This window comes from Conger conger, chromosome 9, assembly GCF_963514075.1.
Source record: "Conger conger chromosome 9, fConCon1.1, whole genome shotgun sequence".
In the NCBI taxonomy this organism is placed as follows: Eukaryota; Metazoa; Chordata; class Actinopteri; order Anguilliformes; family Congridae; genus Conger; species Conger conger.
Window position 1 is genome coordinate 6,650,137 of NC_083768.1, and position 21,088 is coordinate 6,671,224.

General features: G+C 46.3%; 2 protein-coding genes across 2 annotated transcripts; both read right to left on the minus strand.

The window, feature by feature from the left end:
- Positions 1-5,649: 5,649 nt before the first annotated feature.
- On the minus strand, positions 5,650-11,572 carry LOC133136229 (uncharacterized). The gene is made up of 11 exons (XM_061253535.1): positions 11,467-11,572; positions 10,031-10,138; positions 9,601-9,870; positions 8,935-9,030; positions 8,374-8,506; positions 8,144-8,238; positions 7,765-7,971; positions 7,468-7,566; positions 6,682-6,826; positions 6,161-6,277; positions 5,650-6,004 (listed from the first exon to the last, which is right to left on the minus strand). The coding sequence occupies exons 2-11, from the start codon at positions 10,133-10,135 to the stop codon at positions 5,961-5,963; spliced, it is 1,311 nt and encodes a 436-aa protein (XP_061109519.1). The 5' UTR covers positions 10,136-10,138; positions 11,467-11,572; the 3' UTR covers positions 5,650-5,960.
- A 1,376-nt stretch (positions 11,573-12,948) lies between these two features.
- LOC133136230 (uncharacterized) lies at positions 12,949-20,337 on the minus strand. Its single transcript, XM_061253536.1, has 11 exons — positions 20,212-20,337; positions 17,583-17,690; positions 17,230-17,433; positions 16,785-16,880; positions 16,539-16,659; positions 16,002-16,117; positions 15,627-15,833; positions 15,332-15,430; positions 14,547-14,691; positions 14,083-14,199; positions 12,949-13,354 (listed from the first exon to the last, which is right to left on the minus strand). The coding sequence occupies exons 2-11, from the start codon at positions 17,685-17,687 to the stop codon at positions 13,311-13,313; spliced, it is 1,254 nt and encodes a 417-aa protein (XP_061109520.1). The 5' UTR covers positions 17,688-17,690; positions 20,212-20,337; the 3' UTR covers positions 12,949-13,310.
- Positions 20,338-21,088: the final 751 nt, after the last annotated feature.

Genomic DNA, 21,088 nt, shown 5'->3' on the forward strand with positions numbered 1-21,088 from the left:
CCCGTGACGTGATCCATCCATCCATCCATCATCACCCGCTTATCCGGAGTCGGGTCGCGGGGGCAGTAGGCAAAGCCGGGTATTCCAGGCGTCCCTCTCCCCAGCAACGCATTCTAGCTCCTCCTGGGGGATCCCGAGGCGTTCCCTGGCCAGGAGAGATATATAATCTCTCCAGTGGGCTCTGGGTCTCCCTCGGAGTCTCCGCCCAGTTGGACGAGCCCGGAAAACCTCCAAAGGGAGGCGCCCGGGAGGCATCCTGATCAGATGCCCGAACCACCTCAATTGGCTCCTTTCGACCCGAAGGAGCAGCGGCTCTACTCCGAGCTCCCTCCGGATGTCCGAGCTCCTCACCCTATCTCTAAGGCTGAGCCCGGCCACCCTACGGAGGAAGCTCATTTCGGCCGCTTGTATACGCGATCTCGTTCTTTCGGTCACTACCCAAAGCTTGTGACCATAGGTGAGGGTTGGGACGTAGATCGACCAGTAAATCGAGAGCTTCGCCTTCCGGCTCAGCTCCTTCTTCACCACAACGGTCCGGTGCAACGCCCGCATTACTGCTGACGCTGCACCGATCCGCCTGTCGATCTCACGCTCCCTTCTACCCTCACTCGTGAACAAGACCCCGAGATACTTGAACTCCTTCACTTGGGGCAATGACTCGTTCCCAACCCGGAGGGAGCAATCCACCGTTTTCCGGCAGAGAACCATGGCCTCGGACTTAGAGGTGCTGACTCTCATCCCGGCCGCTTCACACTCGGCTGCAAACCGCTCCAGTGCGTGCTGAAGGTCACGGTCCGATGAAGCCAGCAGAACCACATCATCCGCAAAAAGCAGAGATGCGATTCTGAGGTCACCAAACCGGACACTCTCCTCACCTCGGTTGCGCCTTGAGATCCTGTCCATGAATACCACGAACAGGACCGGTGACAAGGGGCAACCTTGGCGGAGTCCAACACCCACCTTCTTTGTGCCGAGAATGCGGACACAGCTCTCACTTTGGTTATACAGGGACCTGATGGCTCGTAACAACGGCCCCGGTACCCCATACTCCCGCAGTACACCCCACAGGGTTCCCCGGGGGACACGGTCGAAAGCCTTCTCCAAGTCCACAAAGCACATGTGGACTGGATGGGCAAACTCCCATGACCCCGCCAGCAACCCTGCCAAGGTAAAGAGCTGGTCCACTGTTCCACGGCCAGGACGGAAGCCACATTGCTCCTCCTGAATCCGAGGTTCGACCGTCGGTCGGAGCCTCCTTTCCAGTACCCTGTAAGCTTTCCCAGGGAGGCTGAGGAGTGTGATACCCCGGTAATTGGAGCACACCCTCCGGTCCCCCTTCTTGAAAATGGGGACCACCACCCCGGTCTGCCACTCTACAGGTACTGTCCCCGACCTCCACGCGACACTGAAGAGGCATGTCAGCCAAGACAGCCCAACAATGTCCAGAGCCTTCAGCATCTCAGGGCGAATCTCATCTACACCCGGCGACTTGCCACTGAGGAGCTTTTTGACTACCTCAGCAACTTCCGCCAGGGATATAGGTGCAGATTCCCCCAAGTCTTCAGGCTCTGCCTCTTCCACAGAGGACGTGTTGTTCGGGTTCAGGAGCTCCTCAAAGTGCTCTTTCCACCGCCCGACAATATCCCCAGTCCAGGTCTGCAGTTCTGCTCCCCTGCTGAAAACAGCCTGAGACAAGCCCTGCTTTCCCTTTCTGAGTCGTCGGATGGTTTGCCAGAACTTCCTCGAGGCCAACCGAAAGTCCTTCTCCATAGCCTCCCCGAACCCATACCCGGGTTTTTGCTTCAGCGACTGCCGAAGCTGCAGCCCTTCTGGCCACCCGGTACCTGTCTGCTGCTTCAGGGGACCCCCGGGCCAGCCAAGCCCGAAAGGCCTCCTTCTTCAGCTTGACGGCCTCCCTCACCGCTGGTGTCCACCAGCGGGTTCTTGGGTTGCCGCCCCGACAGGCACCGATGACCTTCTGGCCACAGCTCCTGCTTGCCGCCTCTGCAATGGAGGCTTTGAACATGGCCCACTCGGACTCCATGTCCCCAGCTTCCCCCGGGATGCGTGAGAAGTTCTTCCGGAGGTGAGAGTTGAAGACCTCGCGAACAGGGGCCTCCGCCAGACGTTCCCAGTTCACCCTCACTACACGTTTGGGTTTACCGGGTCTGTCCGGCAGCCTCCCCGGCCACTTGATCCAACTCACCACCAGGTGGTGATCAGTTGACAGCTCTGCTCCTCTCTTCACCCGAGTGTCCAAGACATACGGCCGCAGGTCTGATGATACGACCACAAAGTCAATCATCGATCTTTGGCCTAAGGTGCTCTGGTACCAAGTACACTTATGAGCTACCCTATGCTCGAACATGGTGTTTGTTATCGACAATCCATGACCAGCACAGAAGTCCAATAACAAAACGCTGCTTGGGTTCAGATCAGGCAGGCCGTTCCTCCCAATCACCCCCCTCCAGGTTTCTCCGTCATTGCCCACGTGAGCGTTGAAGTCGCCCAGCAGAACTATGGAGTCTCCGGGTGGCACCCTTTCCAGGATGCCACCCAGTGACTCCAAGAAGGCCGGATACTCTGAACTGCCATTTGGTGCATAAGCACAAATGACAGTCAGAGCCTTCCCCCCAGCGACATGTAGTCGCAGAGAGGCGACCCTCTCGTTCCCCGGGTGGAACTCCAACACAGTGGCGCTCAGCCGGTGGCTTGTGAGTATCCCCACACCCGCCCGGCGCCTCTCACCTTGAGCAACTCCAGAAAAGAACAGAGTCCAGCCCCTCTCCAGGAGTTTGGTTCCGGAACCAGTGCTGTGCGTGGAGGTGAGCCCAACTATATCTAGTTTGTACCGCTCCGCCTCCCGCACTAGCTCCGGTTCCTTCCCCACCAGAGAGGTGACGTTCCACGTCCCCAGAACCAGTCTGCGACGCCGAGGATCAGCATGCCCGGATCCCCGCCTTTGCCTACTGCCCGTTGGACAAAGCACCCGACTCCGATGCCGACCCCTGCAGGTGGTGAGCCCACAGGGCGGCGACCCCACGTGACCAGTTCGGGCTGTGCCCGGCCAGGCCCCATGGGATAAGGCCCGGCCACCAGACGCTCGCCGACGAGCTCCCCTCCCGGGTCTGGCTCCAGCAGGGGGCCCCGGTTTCCCTTTTCCGGGCGAGGTAACTGGGTCTTTGTGTGGCCGTATCATGGGAGTCTTTGAATCGCTCTTAGTCCGGCCCCTCCCCCGGGACCAATTTGCCTTGGGAGACCCTACTGGGGGCTAACAGTGCCCCCGACAACCTAGCTCCCAGGATCACCGGGACACACAAACCCCTCCACCACGTTAAGGTGGCGATTCCTCGGAGGGGGTGACGTGATTGTCATAGTATTTTGCCAGTAATTTCACAAGTAGTCTAGAAAATCAGTGTGTAACATTACCCATTTGGTGTCTTCTACCAAGATATTGACGTAGTTGTATTGTCCTTAGTTTCATCGAGTATTGTTCATTGGGAATTGTTCATTGGGAAATAAGCACAAGTCTGACCGGCGATAGTCCAAACTTAGCTGTTACTTGGCAGTGCACTTCTGCCAGTTGTTGGTGAGCCAGTGGTCAGTGTATTGTGATCATGGACATTGTACAACAGTGTGCTTCCTAAATTGTAAATGGTTGGAATTTATAGAACGCCTTTATCTAAAGCGCTGTGCAGTTGATGCTTCTCATTCACCCATTCACACACACACTCTAACGGCTATTGGCTGCCATGCAAGGCACCCACCAGCTCGTCAGGAGCAATTTATCGCCGACTGCCAGACAGGGAACTGGCCAGCTTGGGGAACTGGCTGAAGTGTTTGTTATCCAAAGTCCAAAAGAGTTTGGAGGAGAATGTGATTTTCCTGTTTCCAGAATTGAACAACAGAAAGTAAGCTGTATGCTAGATCAAAAAATAAATCACAAATGAATGACTTGAAAATTAAGAAGCATATTTGCTCCAAGGTAGACACACTGCACCAAATGTACTTTTTCAGAACTTGTAAGCTACCTTTAAAAACACATTTTACAATAAATCAAAGGCGCGGATGAAATTACCATGTGTGTATCCCATTTTGAAATGTTACTATAGCCTACCCACAAACACGAGATTCCTCTATACAACAAACTTCTGGGAGCAATATGTTACCAGTGGAAATATTGGAGATAAAGTTTAACGCTAAATGATAGCAGCACTATTTTAGTCTGTGATGATTCTCAGCAATAACCAGGGATTCTAACGCAGATATACATTCACTGAGCACTTTATTAGGAAGACTATACTAATACTGGATAGGGCCTGGATGGCATGGATTCTATGTTGAAAACATTCCTTTGAGATTCTGTTGACATGATTGCATCACACAATTTCTGCAGATTTTTCAGCTGCACATGCATGCCGTGAATCTCCTGTTCTACCACATCCCAAAGGTGTCCTATTGGATTCAGATCCGGTTACTGGGAAGGCCACTGAAGAACATTGAACTCATTGTTATTTTCATAAAACCAGTTTGAGATTACTTTTGCTTTGTGACATGGTGCATTATAATGCTGGAAATAGCCATTAGAAGATGGGTACATTGTGGCCATGAAGGGATGCACACGGTCAGCAACAACACTAGGCTGTGGCATTCAAGTGATGGTTGATTGGTATTAACGAGCCCATGTGTGCCAAGAAAACATTCCCCACATCTTTACACCACCGCCACCAGCCTGGACTGTTGACACAAGGCAGGTTTGGTCCATGGATTCATGCTGTTGCCGCCAAATTCTGACCCTTTTTACCCTCTGTGCTCACCGTAGTCTGTTTTCTATTTCATTCACCTTCATGCATTTGTTTCATCTGTGTCCCATTGCATGTCTCTGCCTCCCCAGTCCTTATATGTACTGTTTCTCGTTTTGTGCTTGTTTAGTTGTGAATTTAAACCCCTTTGTTTCTGTCTTTTGTCAGCAGATTGTCATGAGCCTTTGCCATGCTTTTCTGCTCACCACAATTGTACAGTGGTGGTTATCTGAGTTACCATAGCCTTTCGGTCAGCTCAAACCAGTCTGGCCATTCTCTCATCAGCAAGGCATTTCTGTCTGCAGAACTGCCTATCACTGGATGTTTTTTTTTTTCTTCGCACAATTCTCTGCAAACTCTTGAGACTCTTGTGCGTGAAAATCCCAGGAGATCAGCAATTATAGGACTATTCAAACCAGCCCGTCTGGCACCATCAATCATGCCATGGTCAAAATTGCTGAGATCACATTTTCTCCCCATTCTGATGGTTGATGTAAACATTAACTAAAGGTCCTGACCGTATCTGCATAATTTTATGCATAGTCAAGCCTTGTTGTGCTTTTTTCTATGAATGTTTTATTTCCTCTGTGATCAAACAATTCATAAATGGTCACAGTGCAGATTCTCAGCTTCTAGAAAAGGGTATTTTTGTACATAGTAGTTTCACCATGTAGTAATTGCAGTCATTTTTATACATAGCCCTGCATTTCAATGTTTGAGACAAATTACTACACTATGCAAAAGCATTGAGAAAAGGCAAGGTCAAAAATCAGTTATCGGAGAGCTGACCATCTCAAAGGATAACAATTTTTGAACACCAGGAATGACAACAGGCTTTAATAAAAAGTCATATAAAACATTGTTTATTATAATGACATAAGGGTGATGATACATGTTTAATAAGAGCAGTATGCCAGCCTATTATGCAGCATTCTGGTCTGCACACAGAACCATGACAGCTTGCCACACTTCCACCGGTCGGCTTCATTTGTAACGAACACGCACACAAACACATCGGCCTACTTTACACTTTCCATACACACTCAAAAATAGGTAAATGAAAAGGTATATATAACATCAGAACTTGGGGTTCCATTTGGCACAGTGCTGATTGACTCATTCAAGTGAGTGTAATGGTATGATGGGGGGGGGGGCTTCTCACACCAGACGAGAGATCAAGGCACTGAGCAGGACCAACAAAACTGAGAAGAGAGGAAAAAGTAAATATGAATAAACCATAAATCAGAAAAAAAAAGTAGGGTGGGGGGCTGGGGTTGCTATTGGGGGGTTGCAGGAAATTGTGTGTATACTGAGAGTGTGGTCACATTTCAGGCTGTGGTTAAGGAGCAGTTCCTTACCCAGAGATGTGGGGTGCAGGCCAGCTCCACCATTGCCCCCTGGCAGGTTGCTGGTGCTGTTGGTGAGGTCCAGACTGCCGTTGCTCGAAAGCCTAATTACAGGATCCCCAAGGCTTACTGCAGTAAAAACATAAGTAACCCCTTCAGATTCCAGAGGAAATACAACAGGGAACAAGCGCAACTGGGAATCTGGGACATTCGCAGTTTTATGTCCATCTATGCTGTGTTTGAGCGTGTATTTGCTCAGTGTAAGGAGAATGGGTCAGTGGTTTGGTCGGTCCGGACTGTGGGGCAGTGTTTTGTTGGTCAGTAAAGTGGGTGAGTATTCGGTTGGTCCGGAGAGTGAGTCAGTGGTTTGGTTGGTCAGGAGAGTAGGTGAGTGTTCAGTTGGGTCAAGAGAGAAGGTCAGTTTTTGGCTGGTAAGGAGAGAGGGTCAGTGGTTTATTGGTAGGGAGAGTGTGTCAGTGTTTGGCTATTGTGCTGGTCAGGAGAGTCGGTCACTTATGTGGATCGGTGCTTACCACCATCGTATTCCCCTGTGCCAGCAAAGACGTAGAAGGAGGAGTCAGGGGATCGTCTGGCTGTGGCATTCAGCCCCAGTGCAGTGAAGGTGCATCGGATGACAGTTCCATTGAGTGAAGCCAGGGCGTTACCGACAGCTCCCGTCTGAAACACACAGAAAATGCCCAGGACATCAACGATGTGCAGGCACAAAGACCATGTCTCTCTTAGAAACCACATGCACTCAGTGACCACTTCATTAGGTAGACCTGTTCAACAGCTTGTTGATGCAAATATCTAATCAGCCAATAATGTAGCAGTGCATAAAAGTATGCAGACATGGCCAGGAGTTTCAGTTGTTCAGACTGGGGTTGGGGTTGGGGTTTGGAAATGTGATCAAAGTGACTTTGACCATGGAATGATTGGTGAGGCCTGTCTTGGTGGTTTGTGTATTTCAGAAATTGCTGATCTCTTGGGATTTTCACACACAACAGTCTCCAGAGTTTACAGAAAATGGTGAGAAAAAAAACCAACTTCAGTTAAGTGCATGTTCTGGGCAGAATTGCCTTGTTAATTAGAGAAGTTAGAGGAGAATGGTCAATCTGACAGGAAGGCGACAGTAACTTAAATAACCATGTGTTACAACAGTGGTATGCAGAAGAGCATCTCTGAACACACAACACATCAGAAGTGGACCTTGAAGTGGATGGACTTAGCAGCAGGAGACCAATAAGTCCAATAAATACCTAATGAAGTGGTCACTGATTCGATGTGCAGTGATGGTCAGGCTCTGTGTTGATACTCACCCTGTTGGTCATGGTCAGTGCTCCATTGTCGAAGGAGGCAGTGAAGAACCTGAGGGTATTATTGAACTGTGCGCAGACAAAGGACTCATCACCTCCTCCCTGTAGAGGTATAGAGGGCTTTTCAGACATTTCACAGACTCAAGCGCCTTACTGTGTGTGTGTGTGTGTGTGTATATGTGTGTGTGTTTGCGCGGGAGAGAGAGTGAGTTTGGGGTGCTAACTTGCTGGTTATTTGGGAGTGATTGAGTGTGAGGACAGTATCTGCTTATCGGTGTAGAATGAGTCTATTGTGCGTACCTGAATCATGTCGGGGGACAGAATGAGGACAACGTAGCCGCTGGTGTTTCCACGCAGCTCGAAGGCGATATTGATACCGGAGGGTCTGTTGGTGGTGGCAGTGGCAGCGGAGACAAACAGGCAGTCACCATTTCCGCTGGGATCACAGTCCGCTGGAACCTCCTCGCAAAGCTTCGTCCGGCCACATGTGTCACGAGTTATGGCGGCCTGTCAGTGAGATTTGTCTCGGTAAACTACATCACTGTCAGGCTGACTTAAAAAAAATAATAATAATTTTACAGAGAAAATCAAGCATCCACTGCATGATGACCATCCAGAGACACATCTTTTCCTGGCTGGCAGAGGGGACCAGCAGAAAGGAGCACAGAGTGAAGCTTACATTGAGAGCTCCCACAGGGATGTTCTGAGATGGCACATTGGTCAGGTCCACACTGCTGTTTCTCATAAGGGTAATTTCAGGATCCCCCAGGACTCCTGCATTAAAAACAGATATCCCCTTCAGAGTCCTGAAGCAATACAACAAATAACAAAAGCAACTGGGGATCTGTGGGTGTGATGTTTTTTTTGCTTGGTCAGTAGAGTGGGTCAGATATGAGGCTAGTTTCTCACCATTGCTGAACATCCCATTGCCAGCGAAGACGTAGAAGTTTGCTGGCCTGCCTGTGGAATTCGCCAGAAGAGTAAAGGTGCATTGAATCACATTTCTATTGAGTGAGGCCAGGACATTATTGACTCCTTCAAACTGAAACACACAGAAAAGTGCCCGGACATCAACAATACGCAGACCAATACGCAGACACAAATGAGCTATAGGCTCGTTCTAATCGCTTATTTTTCGAATCTTTTTTATTTTTCTTGCTATTTTCTGACTCCTAGCCCCACCCATCACGAGAAATGAATTAATGAAAAAGAAATGAAGACGGGGAAAGTGGCAGCACTGATGTTTGTTTTTGCCAAAAGGGAAGATTGGGAGTTCTTAACTTCATTAAGAACATGATTGGAATGTCCTTAAAGATGGTGAATCTTGATCGATATCCGGGTGAGGAGCAAGTAAAATAAAAGGGGACGATGAGTGATCGGGAGTGAGCCGCGTGTGTCTCCCTTTCAGACATCACACATGCCGTGTGGTGAGACTGACCATGTTGGTCAGTTGGCTCTGCTCATACTCACATCCACCACAGTCAGTGATCCGTTGTTGTAGGTCACGGTGAAGAAACGGCTCATGTTCTGGTACTGTGCGCAGACGACGCCGCTATCGCCCGTTCCCTGCAGAGAGATTTGACATATTTACATATAGGGGGCGACATTGGCTCAGGCGGTAAGAGGCAGTCGTCTGGCTCGTCGGAGGGTTGCTGGTTCGATCCTGCCCTGGGTGTGTCGAAGTGTCCCTGAGCAAGACACCTAACCCCCAAATGCTCCTCACGAGCTGGTTGGTGCCTTGCATGGCAGCCAATCGCCGTTGGTGTGTGTGTGTGTGTGTGTGTATGAATGAATGAATGAATGGGTGAATGAGAAGTATCAATTGTACAGCGCTTTGGATAAAGGTGCTAAATAAATGCCAACCATTTACCATTTACATATGGTGGACATGAGTCCACAACTTGTGTGTTTGCGTGTGTCTGTCTGTTCATGCATGTCTCTTGTGTTTGTGTTTATGTATGTTGTGTTTGAGTGGATGTATTTTTATATGTGTATGTACCCGTGTGTTTGTGTGTGTGTGTTTGTGTGTCAGTCAGAGAAAGAGAGAGTGATTGGGAGTTTGGGCAGGCCTACTTTTTATTGGGAGTGATTGAGTGTGAGGACTATCGGGGTACAATGTGAGCTTGTAGTGCATACCAGATTATTATCGGAGGACAGAAGAAGGACAATGTAGTTTTCGGAGTCTCCGCGCAGCTCAAATTCGATATCGGTGTTGAAGCTCCATCCGGCCTTGTGCTCTTTCCTGAATTTGGGAATAAGGGAAGCGAAGCTCCATCCGTCATCATCCCTGGAGATGGGAACGGAGGGAGCGACGAACAGGCAGGTACTGTTGCTGCTGGGGTCACAGTTCACTGGAGTCTCCAAGCAAGTCTTTGTCTGGCCACAGCCGTCACGACTGATGGTGGTCTGTCAGTGACAATTAATCTCTGTAAACCTCATCACCATCATGCTGACTTATCTTTTACGGAGAAATTCAAACAACATTAAAAAAGGCGATCCGGAGACATATATTCTCCTTCTCCTGTCAAGAGAGGGCCAACAGAAAGGAGCATAGAGCCAGACTTACGGTAAGAGCTCCCACAGTGTGGGTTGAGTTGATCTTGAGGCCTTTGGCTGCCAGCACCCAACATCCTATCACCAAGGCAACGGCATAAACCAGTTTGCTGTCCATTTCCTGCCACAGAAGATAAGAATCTGTGAGCAGTGCAATCATAGGAAGGGTGGGCGGAGTGAGAGTGCGACGATTTGGAGATGAACGGCTCCTACAAGGTGAGCAACTAGTAACAGGTTACCTTTCAACATGTCTTTCACTCCATACCTTTTATGGACTTTCAATTCAGTGTTATTCCTAAAGCATGAATACAGTCTACTTGAGGGATCCACACACAGCGTTCAAACATAGTGTACCTTGACACAAGCCATAGGTAATTAACTCATGGCTAACTTTGATACAAACATGCAAGTGGGATTTCACAAGTACGTAGTCATGGTTTTCTGCCTAAGCCGCTGTTTAAGAAACAGCGCAGTACTTTTTTATACATGAGGCCTCAGTTTTTAACAAATATCGTTCTATTATTTGCAGATAATGTCTGCATTATTATCTACTCCTTCCACGTCTTCTCAAAACTGAATCCTCTGCATGCACACACATGCTTTTCCAGCCTCACACTCATTTGGGGTCAAGCCACTGGCTCACAGTGAGACACTGACCCCAGCTGACTGAAGCCCTGCCATCCCTGGCCCAAGCTACAGTGAATTATCCATTGCTCAGCGGAGCTGCCAGCCACCGTTGGCACTAGCGTCTGGATCCAATACCAGATCTTGTGACATAGACATTCACTAGGACAGTGCCTTTGCCCCTGTTCAATTTGAGTCAAATTGACCTGTTTTTAACTTAATAAAAGAGGAATGACACTTAATAGATGTTTTTCATAACCAGTGACTAAACCAGAGTAATTTTAGCTGTTGTGTTTTAATTTATGTTTGCTCTTCATCATCTTTATTTGCTTCAAGTCTTTTTGCCTATATGAGCTATGGAATGTCAAAGATGAAAAATTATTTTAATTTTTTAAATCTTTAAATCTTGTTTAATGGAAAGGTTTCACAGAAAAACATGATTTATACCCCCCATCCATTCATTAGATTGGAGTTCTGTAAACCATTCACCTGCCGTCGGTATATTACCCCCTCTATAGCCAGGTTCCTTCTGAGATTTCTTCCCATTGCCACCATTTGAGGGTTTTGCTCCCCACTCGGGTGTTATTTTTTGTACCTCATGTGCTTGATCTAGCAGTTCAGGCCGGGTGTCTTCCCTTTTTTACACACTCTTACTCTGTAAAGTGTTCTGTGAAAAACGCTTTACAAATAAAATTCAATTGATTTGCCCCAGACTTACATTTTCATGTGCTCACAGGTAATTGGAACACAAGGGTTAACGGACAAAGCCACCCTATATAGTTACTACTGGATGAAATCACCCTGTAAAGAAAACACTTTGCCTACCTGTGTGGATTGTTCTTGCTTGTGAGATGGTTGTAAATGCACAAAATGGTGTTTTCAGTGCTGATGTTCGTCTTATAAAGGTCAGTCCAAGGGGGTGACACCAAACTGGAATAACTGGCACTTCATTAAATTCTGTCTCGTCATCAACAGGGTGTGGCATAACCAGCATTGGGCCTCATCACGCAGCTCAGGAATACCAGATAGATTAGCTCTATCTCTTGTGTTGCTCATAACTCATAGCAGGGACTTGATTGGTTGGAATCCATAAACGTATTGGAATAATAACAATGCAACAATTCTTAATAAACCAGGGGGTCTTGTTTGTAAAAATGTTCTTTGATTAAATATATCTTTGGGTCATTTCCAAGGATGTGGATTCCATTTCAGTGTTGGGGTGGGGGCGGCAAGTGGTGGTGGTGTAGCACCCAAACTAACGGAACCACCAACATGATCATTTTTGGCAACCATTTGATGTTTTCCCCAAAGTTTGGGGGGGGTGTTACTTTCCCCAAATTGTGCTTCCCCTTGATTTCTAAAATTAACTGACCAAAGAAAGTTGCTCAAGTTGGTTTACAGTGGCGTATGCACTGGTGACGTATAAATCTGGAATGGAATTCAAAAGTGAATGTGCTTGACGATTAGCCCTTCTCGTGAATGCAACCGATAACTGCCATTTCCCTCTAAATAAGGGAAAAATCTTTGCACCGTCTTCATGTTTATTCTAATTTAATTTAAGGGCTGTCCACAGCATGGTAATGGCACAACATACATAGCTATGCCAAAATCGGTATTTTTTTTTGCCTTTGTCATGAAGCAGCTTTACAGAGAACCGGCCCCCAAGAGTACGCCAAGGGCAACAGTGGCAAAGACAAACTCCAGGGCTAACAGGAAGAAACCTTGAACAGAACCGGACTCAGTGGGGGAATCGTCTGCTGCTGGTTGACACCAGTGTGAGGTAATAAAAGCATGTACTAGATTTTTTGCATCATGTACTGATAAACAGCAACCCGAGAGATGTGGTTCAAAAGTAACACCAAGATCTTTGATGGGAGCACTTGAAGTGATGGAAATTCCATCAATGTTAGGCACATCGTCAGATGATTCGCATCTCAGGGACTTGGGTCCCACTACCATTATCTCAGTCTCATCAGGGTTTAGCAAAAAAAAAGTTGTGGGCCATCCATTCTTTTATGTCTTCAAGACAGGCCTCCATAGTTGACAGACCTCATGTTTGACTGACGGATACAACTGGGTGTTGTCTGCATAGCAGTGGAAGTTAATGCCATGCTTGCAAGTAACTTGTCCCAGGGGAAGCAGATGTAGAGAGAAGGGCAAGGGCCCAAGCACAAATCCTTGTGGAACGCCATATCTAACCCTGGATTGATATCAGTCTGGTAGGTATGATCTAAACCAAGAGGGAGCCTGTCCACAGGGGCCTACAACTGAAAATGTTTGAATGCCAAGAATGACAACAGGCTTGAATTAAGTAATACAAAAATACATTGTTTATTATAATGATATAAGGGTGATGATACATGTTTAATTAGAGCAGTATGCCAGCCTATTATGCAGCATTCTGGTCTGCACACAGAACCATGACAGCTTGCCACACTTCCACCGGTCGGCTTCATTTGTAACAAACACGCACACAAACACATCGGCCTACTTTACACTTTACATACACACTCAAAAATACTCAGCAAAAGAGGTAAATGAAAAGGTATATATAACATCAGAACTTGGGGTTCCATTTGGCACAGTGCTGATTGACTCATTCAAGTGAGTGTGATGGTGGGGGGTTGGGGGGGTGGGGGGGGGTGGGGGGGCGCCCGTCATTCAGCTCCTCAAACCAGACGAGAGATCAAGGCACTGAGCAGGACCAACAAAACTGAGAAGAGAGGAAAAAGTAAATATGAATAAACCATAAACCAGAAAAAAAAAGTAGGGTGGGGGGCTGGGATTGCTATTCACTGACCCATATCCAGCAGGATTCAGATCATGACCTAACATTAAGTGGCACACTAGTTTCAGTTCAGTGTAACAGGTGCTGCTGGCAAGGGCAAGTGCTCAAAGTGATCAATGGGAGGACTTTTTTTTCCCGTGTCCAAAACTGCTTATTTGCCTGCTATGCATTTATGTAAATTGAGTATTTAGTACACTGGATGAGAAATTTGTTGAGTTGGTGAAAAGTTTCTCTAAATGTAGTGTATTTAAAATCCCTGAAGGATATGCAAGTGTGGGCATGCCCAGAAGTACTGTTTCCTCAAAATCTTCTTCCACCTCTTCTTCCTCTGCCAATCTGTGGGTCCTCCTATAATTTATGGTTTATTTCCAGAAAAGTGTTCTCCCGAATAGACTCAGCGAAACCCCAGAAATGTGGTTATAGTGTGGGATTTTAAGTACACTACATGAAGAGAAAACTGTACAACTGCAACAACTTTCTCATCCAGGATACTCACAGTCTGCATTCCGGAGCACATAGTGTAAGAATATGACAAGGCAGTACGTTAGGTAGACAGTACATATTTTGAGGACTCAGTAGTTTGCAGCAGGAAATTGTGTGTATACTGAGAGTGTGGTCACATATCAGGCTGTGGTTAAGGAGCAGTTCCTTACCCAGAGATGTGGGGTGCAGGCCAGCTCCGCCATTGCACCCTGGCAGGTTGCTGGTGCTGTTGGTGAGGTCCAGACTGCTGTTGCTCGCAAGACTAATTACAGGATCCCCAAGGCTTACTGCAGTAAAAACATAAGTAACCCCTTCAGATTCCAGAGGAAATACAACAGGGAACAAGCGCAACTGGGAATCTGGGACATTCGCAGTTTTATGTCCATCTATGCTGTGTTTGAGCGTGTATTTGCTCAGTGTAAGGAGAACGTGTCAGTGGTTTGGTCGGTCAGGACTGTGGGGCAGTGTTTTCTTGGTCAGGAGAGTAGGTGAGTGTTCAGTTGGGTCAAGAGAGAAGGTCCGTTTTTGGCTGGTAAGGAGAGAGGGTCAGTGGTTTATTGGTAGGGAGAGTGTGTCAGTGTTTGGCTATTGTGCTGGTCAGGAGAGTCGGTCAGTTATGTGGATCGGTGCTTACCACCATCGTATTCCCCTGTGCCAGCAAAGACGTAGAAGGAGGAGTCAGGGGATCGTCTGGCTGTGGCATTCAGCCCCAGTGCAGTGAAGGTGCATCGGATGACAGTTCCATTGAGTGAAGCCAGGGCATTACTGACAGCTCCCATCTGAAACACACAGAAAATGCCCAGGACATCAACGATGTGCAGGCACAAAGACCATGTCTCACTTAGAAACCACATGCACTCAGTGACCACTTCATTAGGTAGACCTGTTCAACAGCTCATTAATGCAAATATCTAATCAGCCAATAATGTAGCAGTGCATAAAAGTATGCAGACATGGCCAGGAGTTTCAGTTGTTCAGACAAAACATCAGAATGGGGTTTGGAAATGTGATCAAAGTGACTTTGACCATGGAATGATTGGTGAGGCCTGTCTTGGTGGTTTGTGTATTTCAGAAACTGTTGATCTCTTGGGATTTTCACACATAACAGTCTCCCATGTTTACAGAGAATGGTACGAAAAAAGTTGAGTGCAAGTTCTGGATGGAATTGCCTTGTTAATGAGAGAAGTTAGAGGAGAATGGCCAGACAGTTTCAAGCCTACAGGAAGGCGACAGTAACTGAAATAATCATGTGTTACAACAGTGGTATGCAGAAGAGCATCTCTGAACACACAACATATCAGAAGTGGACCTTGAAGTGGATGGGCTTAGCAGCAGGAGACCAATAAGTCCAATAAATACCTAATGAAGTGGTCACTGAGTCGATGTGCAGTGATGGTCAGGCTCTGTGTTAATACTCACCCTGTTGGTCATGGTCAGTGCTCCATTGTCGAAGGAGGCAGTGAAGAACCTGAGGGTATTATTGAACTGTGCGCAGACAAAGGATTCATCACCTCCTCCCTGTAGAGGTATAGAGGGCTTTTCAGACATTTCACAGACCCAAGAGATTTAATGTGCGTGTGTGTGTTTGTTTCTGTGTGTGTGTGCACGCCAGGGAGAGTGAGAGTTTGGGGTGCTAACTTGCTGGTTATTTGGGAGTGATTGAGTGTGAGGACTGTGTCTGCTTATCAGTGTAGAATGAGTCTATTGTGCGTACCTGATTCATGTCGGGGGACAGAATGAGGACAACGTAGCCGCTGGTGTTTCCACGTAGCTCGAAGGCAATATTGATGCCGGAGGGTCTGGTGGTGGTGGCAGTGGCGGCGGAGACAAACAGGCAGTTACCATTTCCGCTGGGGTCACAGTCCGCTGGAACCTCCTCGCAAAGCTTCGTTTGGCCACATGTATCACGACTTATGGCTGCCTGTCAATGACATTTGTCTCGGTAAACAACATCACTGTCAGGCTGACCTATTTTTTTACAGAGAAAATCAAACAGCATTGCAAGCTACTGTATGAAGACCATCCAGAGACACATCTTTTCCTGGCTGGCAGAGGGGGCCGGCAGAATGGAGCACAGAGTGAAGCTTACATTGAGAGCTCCCACAGGGATGGTATTCATGTTCTGCGATGGAGAAGGCATATTGGTGCTGATCGGGTCCACACTGCCGTTGCTCCTAAGGGTAATTTCAGGATCCCCCAGGAGTCCTGCAGAAAAAACATAAATATGCCCTTCAGTCTCCTGAGGCACTACAACATCCATCAAGAGCACCTAGGAACCTGTGGCATCCCCACTGATGTGTCCGTCTGTGCTGTGTGTGTGCTTGTGATGTTGTACTCAATGTTTTTTTGTTCTCAGTGTTTCTATCAATTTCCATTAATGTTATTTTGCCGTTATTTTATATATAGTACCTCTTTTAATTGTCTGTTTTTACTTCTGTTGCTTTTCTGTGATGTATTGAATGGCACTGTGTATTCGAAATCTGCTCTGTAAATACTGTTTATTATGGCATTTGGTCAGCGTTTTTGGCTGTTAAGCGGAGTGGGTCAGTGTTGTTGGGCTGGTAAGCAGAGTGGGTCAGTGTTTGGCTGTTCAGGAGAGTGGGACAGGTATGGGTTAGATTCTCACCATTGCTGAAGTTCCCATTGCCGGCGAAAATGTATTGGGCGGCATTCAATCCCGGGACAGTGAAGGTGCATCGGATCACATTTTCATTGAATGAGGCCAGGACATTACTGACCATTATATTCTGAAAGACAGGGAAAACAACCAGGTCATCAACAATATGTAGACACAAAGGCTATATCGCAAAGACATCATACATGCAATGTATTGGTACTGACCATGTTGCTCAAGGTCTGTCGCCATACTCACATTGTTGAGGGTCAGTGATCCATTGTCAAAGGTCGTGGCGAAGAAGTGCTGTGTGTTATTGTACTGTGCGCAGACAAAGGCCACATCTCCCCCTCCCTGAAGAGGCAAAGCGGGCTTTTTACACATTTTACTGACCCAAGAGCCCTAACAGCTACAACCTGTATGTTTGTGTGTGTTACAATTACTTAACTGACACTCCTATCCAAAGCAACTTTGACAGGGGCTAAACTCCCCTGGAGCAATGTGTGGTTATAGGCCTTGCTCAGGGGCTGCAACGATCTCATTGTGTCTACACTAACACTTGAACCACCAAACCATGTGTGTGTGTGTGTGTAAGTGTGTTTGTGTGTGAGAGATTGAGGTTTTGGGCAGACCTGCTGCTTATTGGGAATGATTGAATCTGAGGTCTGGTTATTGGTGTTCAGTGTTAACCTGTAGTGCATACCTCAGTGTTATCGGAGGACGCAATCATGACAATGTAGTTTTCAGAGTCTCCACGCAGCTCGATGGCAATTTCGGGAGTGAAGCCGGGCCCGTTGGTCCTGGAGCCAGAGACAAACAGGCAGGGACTGTTGCCTTCGGGGTCACAGTCCGCTGGGGTCTCCAAGCAAGTCTTCGTCTGGCCACAGCCGGCACGACCGATGGGGGCCTATCAGTGACATTCATCTCTGTAAACCTCATCATCATCATGCTGACTTTTACAGAGAAAATCAAACAACATTAAGAAGGTCATTCAAAGACGTATATTCTCCTTCTGTCAGAGAGGGCCAACAGAAAGCAGCATAGAGCCAGACTTACGGTAAGAGCTCCCACTGGGTGGGTGGAGTTGATCATGAGGCCTTTGGCTGCCAGCACCCAACATCCTATCACCAAGGCAACGGCATAAATCAGTCTGCTGTCCATTTCCTGCAACAGAAGAGGATAATCTGTGAGCAGAGGAATCATAGGTTACGGTGATGAACTTGAAGATGAACGGCTCCTACAAGGTGAGCCAGACAGGTACTGAGATAATTTCCTATGCGGAGCACTACTGTTGAGCTCACTTCTCATTTTCAATCCTGGCTCTGCCCGTGTTAAAGCATGTGTAAAATCAGGGCATATACATTTTACAATCTCATCATTTAGTCCACATGGAGGTTTTCCGGCTGCTTTTGTATTTGTCACCTGAAGAATCTTGTTACCTGACGTGCATGTAAGAGAGGACAATGTAATAATATATGGCAAGTGCAATAAGACAGTGATTCCTTTGTGTGAGGATCCTGGACAAGTCTACTCTTCACCAGTGAAGAACAGGTTGGTCTTGATCAGGTACAGTACAGCAACACAGAAACACCAGGTAGTTTAGCTCACCCTTTTGCTGCTAACTCACAGCAGGGACTTGATTGGTTGGAATCCATAGATGTACCGGAATAATAATGACAACAATTCTTCCTTAACCAGGAATGTTCTTGGATTTAGAATTTAACGTAGTCTTCGGATCATGTCCAAGGACGTAAAGACTGCATTTCAACTTTTGGGTTGTGACGACCAGCTGATTGAAGCCCTACCATCCCTGGCCCGCGCTACAGTGAATGTTGCCCTGTGGAGCATATCTTTTTATTGGATTTTCACAGGGTTACAATGAGTCACTGAACACCAGCTCTGTTGGTTGAAGTTCGAGTAAGTCCGGCTACAAATACAGTTGTGTTCAAATAAATAGCAGTGCGTTAAAAAAAGTGAATAAAGTGCAACTATTTTTTAAAAGCTTTTAGTTCCATATTTCAAATGTAGCGGACACATTACACATTGAATTCCAAATCAAAGCATTAACAAATTTTTATCAAGTCTATTATTCTTTAGAATATTAATCTGTTCAAAAAAAATGGCAGTCAACATTTTTCTCTGCAAACTCAAACATTACTTTATAAACTGAAGACATTTTTAAAGATTCACTTAACTTTAAATTATTGAACTAGTATTTAGTTGTATGACCATTGTTTTTGATAACTGCTGCGCATCTGTGTTGCATCGAGTCAACCAACTTCTAGCACCTAGAAACAGGTATTTCAGCCCAGGATGAACTACCTACATTTCACAGTTCTTGTGAATTTTTAGGTTTTGCTTCAGAAAATGCATTTTTTATGTCACCCCACCAGTTTTCAATGGGGTTGAGGTCGGGATTGAGCGGGCCAATTGATGTGTTCTTTGCCAAATTTTAACCGATTCTGCACATTCAATTTTTTCAACAATGGTGCAATGGTGCTTTTTTCAACAATGGTGGGGGCTCTTGCTGATAGCTCAGCTTCAATCAAATGTCTCCTGACTGTAACAGCACTTACAGGTAATTGTAGATTATCTTTGATCTTTCTGGAGCTGATGAATGGCTGAATCTATTCTTAAATCCGTTTGAACAGTAGTTGCTCGCTTTCTTCCACTTGTTTTGGGTTTTTGTTGCCATTTTAAAGTATTTGAGATCATTTTAGCTAAGCATCCTATAATTTGCTCCACTTCGTTATTCGTTTTCCCCTCTCCAATCAAGTTTTTAATCAAATGACGTTGTTCCTCCGAACAATGTTTGGAACGGCCTATTTTACTTAGCAATTATATATTTTATAACTGTGTGAAACATTTGCCTCCCTTCTTCCTTAATAAAGGACAATTAATTAATGACACCTGTTTTTTTCACAGAATGAATTCTCTAATTAAACTCCACACTGCTATTATTTTGAACACGCTCCTTTCAATGAATGACTCAATTACTCAGAACAAGCAGTGTGAATGTCATGACAGTTGGGTCTGTTGTTTTTCTATTACACTACTACATCTACAGATAATATCACTAATAACAGTGGTTCATCAGGTTACTGATGTTGTACTGCTATTTATTATTTATTTTTTTTACATTTTTTTAGGCCTTTTTCAGCTTCATTGGACAGTATATAGTATAGAGAGACAGGGGAAGACATGCGACAAATGTCAGACGGTCGGATTCGAACCACCGACGTCGCAGCTCGCAATGAGCATGCGGTCAGTGCTCTACAGGCTGCGCCACCGAGACACCCCGTACTGCTATTTTTTTTAACACGACTTGCAGGGCAAGGTATGTGCTAGGACATGGAAAAAAAAAACACATTGAATTGGCATCACAAATAGTTATAAAATATAGACGCAGATATTGATGTTGGTCGGCACACTCCCATGTGAGGGAGTTTTTACCTCATGTAGTTGCTATCTGGGAGTTCAGGCCTGTCCTTTTCCCTTCTTTTTTTTTTACATCCTCTGTTACTCTCTAAAGTGTCCTTTTGACATTCTTCTGTGAAAAGCTCTTTACATATTACATGTCATCAAACTTAACAGATAATCAGAACACAATGATTAACAGACAGAGCCAGCCTATATGACAACTGCAGGATGAAAATCCACCAAATTAAGGCAACAGTTTCCCTACCTGGGTGGATTTTTTCTTGCTTGTGAGATGGTGGTAAATCCCTGTGCGTTGAAGATGCGGGCGTCTGCGAAATGCTGTTCTCAATGCTGATGCTCTACTGTCTCTTATAAAGGTGAGTCCTCGCGGTAGGGCGTGTTTGGTTCAGCCCTCTTCAGGTTTTAGGGAAGGATATAGTTTCATTTTGAATACAGTCTTTAAAGGAAATGATTAAACAGTTTGTAAGACATCAAACTGGAATAACTAGCCCTTCATTCAGTTTTGTCTTGTCATCGAGAGTCAGTGGTGCGAACAGCATTGTGCTTTGGAGCACTAGCACCCCCCCCACCCCCGTGACGTGATTGTAATAGTATTTTGCCAGTAATTTCACAAGTAGTCTAGAAAATCAGTGTGTAACATTACCCATTTGGTGTCTTCTACCAAGATATTGACGTAGTTGTATTGTCCTTAGTTTCATCGAGTATTGTTCGTTGGGAATTGTTCATATAATAAGAATAAGCACAAGTCTGACCGGCGATAGTCCAAACTTAGCTGTTACTTGGCAGTGCACTTCTGCCAGTTGTTGGTGAGCCAGGGGTCAGTGTATTGCGATCATGGACATTGTACAACAGTGTGCTTCCTAAATTGTAAATGGTTGGAATTTATAGAACGCCTTTATCTAAAGCGCTGTGCAGTTGATGCTTCTCATTCACCCATTCACGCACACACTCTAACGGCTATTGGCTGCCATGCAAGGCACCCACCAGCTCGTCAGGAGCAATTTATCGCCGACTGCCAGACAGGGAACTGGCCAGCTTGGGGAACTGGCTGAAGTGTTTGTTATCCAAAGTCCAAAAGAGTTTGGAGGAGAATGTGATTTTCCTGTTTCCAGAATTGAACA